The sequence below is a fragment of the Choloepus didactylus genome, chromosome 1 (genome assembly GCF_015220235.1).
Source record: "Choloepus didactylus isolate mChoDid1 chromosome 1, mChoDid1.pri, whole genome shotgun sequence".
Taxonomy (NCBI): Eukaryota; Metazoa; Chordata; class Mammalia; order Pilosa; family Megalonychidae; genus Choloepus; species Choloepus didactylus.
In genome coordinates this window covers 143,725,828-143,737,728 of record NC_051307.1, presented here as the reverse complement: position 1 = coordinate 143,737,728, position 11,901 = coordinate 143,725,828, and the positions used below count along the sequence as shown (strand labels likewise).

At 40.0% G+C, this 11,901-nt stretch overlaps 1 protein-coding gene across 1 annotated transcript in view; it reads right to left on the bottom strand.

Annotated features, from left to right (window-relative positions):
• IGSF10 (immunoglobulin superfamily member 10) overlaps positions 1 to 11,367 on the bottom strand; it is a 31,972-nt gene extending 20,605 nt beyond the window's left edge. Inside the window, exons 1-3 of the mRNA XM_037842474.1 lie at positions 10,946 to 11,367; positions 8,919 to 9,048; positions 6,200 to 6,590 (exon numbers count right to left, since the gene is read on the bottom strand). Of these exons, the coding sequence (XP_037698402.1) occupies positions 6,200 to 6,590; positions 8,919 to 9,048; positions 10,946 to 11,139 (715 nt within the window). The 5' untranslated portion in view covers positions 11,140 to 11,367. The remainder of the gene's footprint in view (positions 1 to 6,199; positions 6,591 to 8,918; positions 9,049 to 10,945) is intronic.
• Positions 11,368 to 11,901: the final 534 nt, after the last annotated feature.

Sequence of the window (11,901 nt, the reverse complement as noted above, 5' to 3'; positions counted from 1 at the left end):
GGAGAGGGGAAGAGAAAGAGAAAGAGAGAGAGAGAGAGAGAGAGAGCGCCATTCGGCAGGGGCAGAGATAGAGTTATGCCACAAGCCAAGGAATGCAGTGGATGCCCAGTCACTCCCTAGAAGCCAGGAGAGAGGCATGGAACAGATTCTCCCCATTAAGAGGACACATGGTCCTGTGATGCCTTCATTTCAGACTTCTAGACCACAAGATAATAAATCCCTGTTGTTTAATCAACTAGTCTGTGATAGTTTGTTACAGAAGCCCTGGAAAACTAAGACATGCTCTATCTAAAACTTATTATTCTTTAAAATAATGTAGATACTTTACTTGGTTGTTGTGACAAAGTATCGTGATAAATTCCTATTTAATTTATTTTATATTTCTAGTGATCAGCCCAGTTGGATGAGACAAAAAAATAAAAGAGAGACAATAAAATTTGCAATGTTATAGCCCTTGTGAGCCCCTTCAGCCCCTGCCTGGAGCATCCAGCAACCCCAGACCGGCCCATGGGGATTGCAGGCTGCCCCCTTCCTGCCAGATGGGGGGGACAGGGGGGAGATCCCTTCTCCCTAGTGGTCCCACCCCCTGGACCTTCCTTCTCCCTCCATCCCTGATGGTTCTGGCCTCCCCAAACTGCTTTTGATCTGATTCCTCTTGGGTTGAAGCAGACCAAGTCTCCCCCTAGGCACCCCAGTTTGGGAGGGGGGCTGTATTTTTTTTTAACGACACCCCCCACTTCCCAGCTGTTCCCTGCCCTCTTCCCATGCTGCCAACTTCTAACCACAACACTGACTCTGTGTTTGTCTGTTTAGTTCTGTGTATACGTGGAATGTTGTGGAGATGAACCCTTCCTGTGGCAGCAGGTAAAGACAGTGGAAATCAGGAGTTCCGTCAGCTTGCAGTGCTACAATGCCTCACTCAGGCAGCTTCCAGGACCTTCGAGCACTGCTCTGTGCCAGGCTCCAGACACCATCTGAATCCTCACGGAATTCACAGTTCTGTGAGTGAGGCACACAAGCAAATGGGAAATTACAGATTCTGAAATTAAGGGAATCACTAGGAGAGGTGCCCAGTCCAGATTTTGGAGAGAGAGAAAACTTGTAGGAGAAAATGCCTAGTCAAAATTTTGAAGGCTAGGCCTAGAGGGACATTTGCTTTTTCTGCATTTTATTACAACAAGGAAAACTCATAACTGAATTATGTACTTAGCTGGTTTTATGGAATGCCTCCTCTGTGACTGGTGCATGCTCATTCTCTAATCCTCAGAACAACCTGCTGAAGTAGCACTATTTCCTCTTTTTACAGAAAGGAAACCAGCCAGGAGAAGTTTCCAACACAAACCAACACAGGTAACATGTGGCAGAGCCCCACCTGACTGAATCCAGATCTGGGATATTCTGCTGTGGTGCCTCAATGGGGATATGTTTGAATGTGAAAAAGCATTAGTAGGGGGGATATTAGGCATTTAGGCAGAGGGGGTGCATATGTACAGGCCAAGAGGTGCGAAGGCTTACAGGGAAAGGAGGTGGGAAGCTCAAGCAATCATGGCTCAGTCTGGGAAGGCCCTTACGTGCCACACCGAAGAACTTTGATTTTTATATCCTCCTGGTGGGTGGTGGCCACTCAGAGGTTTTAAAAAGGGAATAGACTGGTCATATTTGGATTTGAGAAACGTCACCACCTCTGTGAAGCCTGCCCTGATTCCAACAGAACTGTTCTGACCTCTGTGTTCCCACAGGACTTTCTTCACTCCATTGAAAGACTGCCTTCTAAATTTTCTTTGTATATGACTGCAAATTCCTCTAAGGCAGGGACTTTAAGGTCTCTGTATTTCTTGGTAGGCAGTCAATGAATGAATGAATAAGGTTTACAAACACAAATAGGTAGAAAGAGGTTAGATATAAACCAACAAAATCTATGTTTGAGGGGTAATACAGTGGTTTAATGGTGGTTAAGCATAAGTACGGTGGGGCAGTCTGCCAGGCTTCAAATTCCTTCTCTGTCACCTATATCATCTTGGGCAAGTTACTTAACCTGTCTGCATATCAGTTTCCTCATCTGTGAAATGCAGACAATATTCTTACAATAATACCTGCATCACAGGATCATTTTGAGGATTAAATTAGAATATATAAAATGCTTAGAAGAATGCCTGAATCTAAGACCATATTTTCCCACATTTAAACATATAAATCAGGATGGACTTTATAACAGAAAAGGTTACGAAGTAGCAGGTGGTCAGCTGCAGTCCTGATGAAGCTAACACTGCTAGTACCTGCATAAATGTGGCCATAGCTATCTGTATTGTTTTCTCTCCAACTGAGTTACATGCATTGTTGGTACTAGAAGTATTAAGTTTGCTACTTAAAATGCCTTTATGAAGGTTACACTACGATTTGGTATTAAAGAAGTTATTATGTACGTATAAAGGCATGAAAACAAAGCAGCAGAAAATAAATTGAATGTTTGTAAAACAAATATTTGTCAGAGAAATGGCCACCATTCCATAGTTTATAGGAAAGCATCACAAAGAGCTTCACGGAATCTAAGAATGGAAGACACCACAAGTAGATGAGGCTGTGCAACATTAGATTACTGAGATATGTGCAAAAGGGCTGCCTATCATGCACCAAACAAGGCAAATGGCTTGAGAAACTGTTAACTTGCTTGGAAATGATGGGGAAAAAATTCAAAGCATAAGAGGTCGATGTGACTGGTTCATAAGTCTTACAAAATTATCATTAATGCCCTCAGTCAAAAGGGAGAACACTTAATTGCTTAGGCATAACTGAAATAGATTTCTCCAACTATTTGACCATAGATATTTGACTATATGTGTGTGTGTGTGTATACACACACACACACACACACACACACACACTCTTATATAATAAAATTGACCATATATATTTGATTATATATAAAAATTATATACATAATATATACAATTATATAATAAATTTGGAGCTATTATTAAGACCATGGGTGTCCAGCAGCTATTTAATTGATGAAAGTTTAACAAAAATTATTGGGTACTTATGTTCTAGGCATATTCTAATGTCTAGGGATAGAAAAATAGAAATAGGGGAGGCAACAGACATCTAATACCGATAACATATAATAAAATGTTATCCATTCAAAAACAGAAGTGTGGGCAAACTATGGACGTGGTGAAGTGACTAATTGTGGTGGGGTTGGGGTAGGTGGAGGGGAGCCAGGATCCCAGACCGGGGCAGTGCTGAGCAGAGTTTGCAGGCTGGTAGCTCCTCAGACAGAAAAGGAAGGGAAATGCCCCAGGTTTTAGATGATAAAACAGGTAAATGAGGGTGTGGTGTGTCGTGTGAGGAAGTCATTTAAAGTTGTTAGAGCAAAAATTGCCCATGTGTCTGTGATGGGAGAGGGTCTGAGGGCTGGAGAGGGAGAAACGAGGCAGAGGATGGAGAAGGAACACACTAGGAGGACTAGGTAACCCGTGCTTTCTTCTCTTAAAGTCAGCAAGCTCTCTATGTAGAAGACTAAACAGTAAAAATTTTATACTTTGCAGACCATAAGTTCTCAGATACCACAATTAACTGCCACTGCAGCACAAGAGCAGCCTTAGGCAATATGGGGAAAAAAGGGCCTGGCTGTGTTCCAATACAACTATTTACAAAAGCAGGCAGAGGGCCAGATTTGGCCTGTAAGCCACAGTTTGTCTACTCCTAGGCTCTGGTAATGTTTTTTCAATCCTTTTGTACATAAAATAACTGGGTGGTATACTCCATTTGATGAAATGGTAGCTGCTGGCAATAGAGATTAGCCTGACCAGAGCATGTAATTGGCACAATGGTAAGGAGATCTTACACCTTATGGAGTCCGGCACAGACCTCTTCTGTCTCTGGGCACGCAGGCCTCCTCATACGCATCATCCTGGGTCTTGTTTCTCTGCTACATTTCTCGGAGAAGCTGCCTTTATTTGTTCACTACCCTCTCCCTTCTGATTCCCCTATAATCCAGCTACAGACCAGGTGAAATTCCAGTCGCTCTTTCTCATTCCTCATTTGCCTCTCATGCTCCAAGGCATTTGAAAGTACTGAGACCCTCTCACTCCGCCCTCTTGCCTTTTAGATGTCTAAGGTGAGGCCACTGCATAGCTCAGTCTGTCTTCGTCCCAGACATCAACCACCATGAGCACTTCCTAGTTGGGCTCTCATTACTCCCTATTCCAGTCCACTCAGAGACTGGTCATCCTTTAAAGACATCTCACTGTGAAACTCTATGTTCAAAATCTTTCACTATAAAAACTCCCTTTCATCTATTAGATAAAGTACGACCATTTTAGCCTGGCATTCTGTGCTCCCCAGAGCTGGGTTCAAAACACCTTGCCAGTCTACAATGGCCCCACACCAGACAAACTGGGCTGTTTATTGCCCTCTCCATGCAACTTATTATACCTGCTGCTTTCCTACCACTACCATATGTACAATTCAGTTTCTCCATCTCAAATGTGTCTTTAAAAAGGTTTGGGCTTTTGAGTTTCCGCTTCACTACTTACTAGCTGTGTGACCTGGGTGGTGATGAAAATAGGGATGATACCTCTCTTTTATTTTCTGCGTACTTTGCATCATACACTGTGCTAAGCACTTTGTATGTATTATCTTATTTATTCTTTTCCAATTATTATCTCTGTGTTACAGGTAAGAAAACAGGGCCATAAAAAATCTAAAATGACTAGCCAGAGGTATCTAACTTTTCTAAACCTGTTTCTTCATCTATAAATTGGGGATTATTGTGAAGATTAAATACAAAGCATCTAGCACAATGCTGAGTCCAAATTCAGTGCGTCACCTCCCTGCTCTCTCCCATTCCTTACTTCCTTTCTCTTCTGTGTATCCCTTATGCCCCAACTCAATTCTCCTTTTCAGTCAAGTCAGAAACAATATTTATTGATTCTGAGCTCCTGTAGAACATAATCTTCAATATAACTCTTTTGCAGTTTTTCATTCATAGCCTTATATTTACCTAAAAGTCTCTAATCTCTGTTAGAGCAAAGGGCTGTCTATTGCCCTAAGTGCCTGGCATTTTGCTTTGCACCTCATGATGTTCAGCTACTATTTTTTGATTACCTGTTTGACTGACTGATATACTGACTGACACACAATGACACACACACCTCTATAGATATCATCTATATCTATACATTGATAGCTATATTTTTCAGCAGCAACTTCAAACCTTTTCCACTTATCTCAAGCTTCTGACTTGACTCCTTCCTCGCAATCCCCACAGACACCCTCTCCTCTTCCTTCACAGAGATGAAAAAGCCATCAAATGAGAACTTCCTTGATCTTCCTACTCTCTAAGGAAAATCCCTGTAGCTATGGCTGGATCGCTTATCTTTCAATCTTCTCAGAGGACTTGCTCAACTGATTCTCCCTTTCTCCCCTTCTTCAACTTCTCCCTCTCAACAATCTCTTCTCACCTTGAACATGCTCAAAAAGTTCTGTGTGATTTCACATGTCCATCCGGCTGCCACCCTTTCCCCCTCACCTCAAGCCAAACCCCTTCCAAGAGTCCACCAGAGGCCTTGCCTCCCACACATCCCTCCTTCCTTGGCGGCCTGGCTCCCACCACCCCTTTCTAGGGCAACCAATGACCTCTTTGATGCGAAAACCAATGTACTCTTTCCAGCCATTATCTTAAAGACTTAATTGACATTAAATAATTACGTAATGGAAATTTAATGATTAATGGTGTAATTAGGCATTTGCCCCTTTCTCTCACAAGACTGTAAGCTCCATGAAGGCAGAGACCCTAATCTGTCTTGTTCATTTTTGGGTCCCCAAGTTTGATGGTGTTGTTGGTGTTCCAGCACCTAACACACGGCCTGGGCTAGAGCTACAAGAAAATATATATTGACTGAACGGCTGAAAAGAGGATTTGAAGAGGGCAGGGTTTTTATGGTTCTTGTAAAGTAGGGAAGAATTACACACACCTATATTACTTATTTCCCGATTTTGCCAAAAGCCTGGATAGTTTACCCAAAACAATGAATAATCATTTCGTGAATGAATTAAGAGAATTCATTATCACTGAATTATTATTTCCACTTGATTTTCTCTCCAGCTAAATTACCATAGCCTCTCCACTTATTGATAAAACACCTCCAGGCCAGTTTCCTCTATTTAATTAGAACAAAGAAATAAACAGTATGGATACCTGGCTTCTCCTGGATCCATTCAGATAACCATTTTAGGTGGCAATCACAGGTCCAGGGGTTCCCATGAAGATAAAGGCTTTCCAAGTCAGGCATATAGGACACCATCTCTTGAGGGAGGGAGGTCAGGAAGTTATCAGACAAGTACAGGTATTTTATGAAAGATGTCTTAAATATCTGGAGGTAACGCAAAGAGACAAATGTATCTGGATGGAGCTTAGTGAGGTGATTTCCTTCCAATTGCACTAGTCGGAGAAAGGTGAGTCCATTAAAAACCTCTGGGTTTATAAATTCAATATGGTTGTGATCCATATGCAACCGTGTCAAGCTCCTGAGGCCATAAAAAGTATCCTTTTGAAGTTTTCGGACTTTGTTATAGCTCATTTTTAAGACCTAAGAATGTAAAGAGGAACACATTTGTTTTGTCGAGAAAATTGTCACAAAAGGGAAAAGTTTATCAATAATAAAACATATGCTGAGATTAAACCAATGCAATGGGTGTACCTTGTTTGGATCCTAATTCAAACAAATCAGTTGCAAATTAAATATGAGAGGGAAATTACAACACTCAAACATTTGATGATATTAAGGAATTATTGTTAAATTTGTAAGATATAATAATGGTAATGTGATTGTTTTAAAAAAGATTCTTTAGCTTTGAGGTATATATTGAAGTACTTACAGTTGAAACATGATATCTTGGATTTGTTTCAAAACAATCCAATGGATTAGAAAAAGTAGTGGATGGGGGTGAGATCACAGATATTTTTCATGTATTGATAACCATGGAAACCATGTGATGCTACATTGGGATTCATTATACTATTCTCTCCACTTTTGTATGTGGTAGAAAATTTCCAGAAAAAAAGTTTTTAAAAAGGTATCTTGATATTTTAAGTAAATTTAAGATTTCCTGAACCTGAATTTTTCATAAAAAAGATTAATATAAGTATATTGACTTTTTTCACATTCCTAACAGCTTTATTGAGATATAATTCACATGCCATAAAGTTCACCTTTTTAAAGTGTACAATTCAATGCGTTTTCATATATTCACAGAATTGTGTAACCATCACTACTATCTAACTTTAGAAAACCTTCATTGCTCCAAAATAAAAACCAACATCGATTAGCAGTCTTACACACTCATACACACACACCGCCCCCAGTCCTATGCAACCACCATTCCACTTTTTGTTTCTATGGATTTGCCCATTCTGGACATTTCACGTAAGTAGAATCACACAATATGTAGAATTTTGTGTCTGACTTCTTTCATTTAGCTTAAAGTTTTTCAAGAGCCATCCATGTTGTAGCGTGTATCAGGACTTCATTCCTTTTTCTTGACAAATAAGATTCCATTTATGTATAGACCACATTTTGTTTATCTATCAGTTGATGGACATTTTGGTTGTTTTCACTTTGGGGCCATAATCAATAATAGGATTTTAATTTATTGTAAATGGAAATTAAAATAATAACTTTTGAATATTTAAACAGTGGCTGGGTATTCGCCAATTCCCTCTCCAGTTACTAATCGAACATACCCTTTCACAAAGAAAAGAAACAGAAATGGTAGTTTGAAAACTGATTTCTCGTCATAGTTTCTTGATTTGGCCTAAGCTGTCATCTCTGTTGAGGATGCTTCTGTGTAATGCCAAGTTCCCTAACAATTAAGTAAAGAAAAATTAAATTGGCATCATAGAAGAGTTTTGCCCCAAATGTTACCTGGGAGTCCAATCTCAAACTCAGTGTTCTTCTGTATTTATTTGAAAACCATAAATGTGTGTGGAGAATTCCATGAAGGATATGCAATCCATCTACTCCTCTGAAGGCAAATATTCTAATCAGAGCCCCACTAAGCCGGATCAAGAGAATCACACACCCAGGCTGAATTCTATTGCTGCCCATGACACGTACTTCCTTTACATAGCTCTGGTATGATGTCAAAAGGCTCTGTGAACACTTTTATAAGGATATTATTGAATTAATTTATTTTATCACAGTTTATATTTTATGTGGAGTGTTGGGAGACATTTCTTTCTGATTGAAAATCAGATATGGTTGTGTTTTTCCCGAATAGCTGTTTATTATTTTAATAGATTTCCCTCTTTGCCTTAGCTTCTAGAAAGCTTCAAGTCCTAACCAAAGCCTACATAAAGGTTGCGGCATATACCTTTTTGTAATCCTTTAATTTTTATCCCTAGACATGTTTACCTTTTAATTTCTCACCTTCCTATATGAGAACTCTTGCAAAATTTATGCATTCTTGTAAGTCCCCATAACATTTTTTAATGTTTTGAACACGACAGGATATACATAAGTAATTAAAATGATAAAAGAAAAGCATATTTATTTATAAAAAGTGAACTTCTGTCTAAGATAGCAATTTACTTTAAGGAACCACATATGATTCTCAGGTGAACAGGACTTGAAGAAGTCTTTTGGTATTAAAATTTAAAGATTTAGTAATCCTTGGGTATTGAATTTCTTTTTCAATTAAATCCTGAGTTATGAGAAATTTCCCTCAGGATTTTCTTATTCTAATTTCCACATACTGTTGAATTAAAAAAAAAAAAAAAGCTCTTTGATGTCGTCTCTTTATGTCTACCTCTAATTCGTAGAATGGTTTTGGATTCCACAGGAACAGGAAGCTTTTGGAGGTACATCTCATGGGTCCCACCTCACCTCCTTAAGCCCCACCCCCACGCATGGTCTCACCTGCAAGGCCTTCAAATCTGAGAAGGTCTTATCGGGGATTGTGTGAATGCTGTTGCTGTGCAGCATTAGTAACTCCAGCTTGTTCAGGCCAGAGAAATCGGTTTCTGTCAACCTAACCACACTGTTGTACCTGCAATAAAAATATCATTCTAGGCATAAGTTTAGTCTGTCAACTGGAGTTCAAATGACAAAGCACACACACACACACACACACACACACACACACACACACGCCACCTCTCTTGTTTTACTGGTGCTCTGAGGAGATCATCGATCTCTCTATTCCTGGACTATTACTGAAATTCATCAGCTGCCACAGAAGGTCTTCTCTCTAGCAATCCTAGCAGCCTCAGATACAAGCACCCAATTCATATTCCCAGAACGTGCCATTTTCCTTCTCATTTTTAAGCCTTTATGTGTGTCTTAGTTTCCTAGGGCTGCTATAACAAAGGACCACAAACTTGGTAGCTTAAAACAACAGAAATTTATTCTTTCACAGTTCTAGAAGATAGAAGTATGCAGTCAAGGTGGCAGCAGGGCACGTTCCCTCTCAAATCTAGAGGGAAGATCCCTTCCTTGCCTTGTGCAGCTTCAGCTATTTGCCAGTGATCCTTGGTGGTCCTTGGCTTGCAGATACATCACTCTAATCACTGTCTCCATCTCCACATAGCATTCTCCTCTCCATGTCTGTCTTTGTACCCAAATTTCCCCTTCTTGTGAGAACACCAGTCATATTGGATTAGGACCCAACCTAACTCAGTTTAGCCACCTCCTAACTAATCACATCTTCAAAGACTCTATTCCCAAATAAGGTCACATTCATGGGACCAGGGGTTAGGACTTGAACATGTCTTTTAAAGGAACATAATTCAACCCATACAGTGTCGATACTATTCCTTCAGGCTGGAATGCCCCTGACCCCACCCCTCTCTATTTGTGAACACTATTAAGACCCAGCCTATTCCTTTCCCACACTTTCTTCCCCCTTGCTCTCCCTGGTAGGACTCATCATTATAAAGCAGTGGTTAAAAAACCTGGCTCTGAAGCCAAATGACTTGGGCATAATTACAGGCTCAGGCACTCATTAGTTGTGTGATTCTGGCTAAAATCAGTTACCTTTCTGTGCCTTTGTTTCCTCATCTACAGAATGCAGATAATAACAGAACCTACTCCAAATGGATTAGGACAATTAAATAGATGAATACATGTTGAGTGCTTAGCCCAATGCTAGCACATAGTAAGATACAATGTTAGCTACCATTACTAGTGGTTGCTCCAAGGAGTTTGATGTTTCATTACAGCTCTTATTAAATTGTATTGATTGCACACCTGTCTTTTCCCTTTAACTATAACTTCTATAAGTGAATATGAATTTTATTCATCAATGCATCCCCAGTGCCAGTGTGTTTGGCACATAATAGGTGCTCAATAATTGTCAAATAAATGATGCTAAGTCTGACTACCTGTGCATTCACACACACAGGCATGCACATTTTTTTCATGAACCTTTAAAATATAGTTGCTTTTCTGGCAGACACCTTAGAGGACAAGAGATTCACTTTTTAAATTAGGCATGCATATTAAAAATCATTTTAAATAGCTATACTGAAAGATGTCAAAGGCCTTTAAAAAGGATCGTCATACCTGTCTTTTATATACCGGAGAACTCTTCCAGGTGCCCTGCCATCTCTCACTGATTTTTTAACCCTGATTGCTAACTGGAGCTATCTTATTTTCCAGCAAAAAAAAAAAAAAATGTGACACATGAAGCTTTCCTACAATCGTGGGCCTCGCAATATACAGAGTGTCTTCAGTTTGTAGAGGAAATTTCTCCTAATAAAAGCTTGTCAGAAAAAATGTTCTTATTGCCCCCAACAAAGTCAAGAATCATACAGGCTCATTTCAGAGGAGAAATATTATCAAAAGCAACTGTGGCTAATCCCCAAAGCCATGATATTTTGGGGGACCGAGTCACCATTGAGATCAATTCCCATTTGAGAAGGGGACAAGACCATGGCCCCACGTACCCTAAATTCATGCGCTCCACATTGGGCGGGATGCTGTCCGGGATGGAGGTCAGGTACCGAAAAGTGCAGTGCACCTCTGTGGGCACGTAGCAGGCACAGCGGCGAGGACAGGCCTTGGTGCTGGGGGTGGCTGCCAGGCAGAAGGCAGTGAGGGAGACCAGCCAGCAGGACGTGCCCCTGCCTTTCACTGCCATCCTGAAACATCACATGTTGGAGTCATAAATATGGCACAAGCATTGGTCCAGTGTCACCACGCACAGTTTAACTCTGGGGATCTGGGGAATGTGCTGCAAGGGCCATAGGTGGCCAATTTCAATCACAATTATTTGTGGTAAAACCTGCTCTTCAAAAAGCCGTAATGTGTTCTGGCCTCCCATGGAGCTTTGTGATCAACTGGGATATTTACTGTTGTGTAAATTCCTTCACAGCTTCTCACTTCTTAATGAAACACAGCAATCCCTATTAATTAGAGATTCATTAAAAAGGGAAAGTAGAGACTATAATGAAGATATTGTGACAACTGAAAGGGTTACTTTCATATTCCTACATCTTAAAAATCAATTTTAAAAGTTATACATGCACAACAGAAAATCTGAAAATTGCAAATAAGTAGAAAAAAGAAAACAAAATCACTCAAAATTCTACCATGGATATATAACCATTAACACTTTGCTGTATTCCTTACCTTCTTTTTGTATGTGAGTGTTATGCATGTGTGTATAAGTTCATACTTACTTCTATAACATGTTTTCATCATTTAATGTATAATATCTGGTTTTGTTTTTTCATTTTACTAAACATTCTTCACAAACATTTTTAAGGGCTGTAATAATCCGCTGTAATGGCGAAAAAATCTCTAACATTTCCTCACGTCCCTGCCAAAAAAGACACATTGGACATTTCACTGCCAATAATGACCACAAACCCCAGTAACTGACTGTCTTAGAGGACGTAAG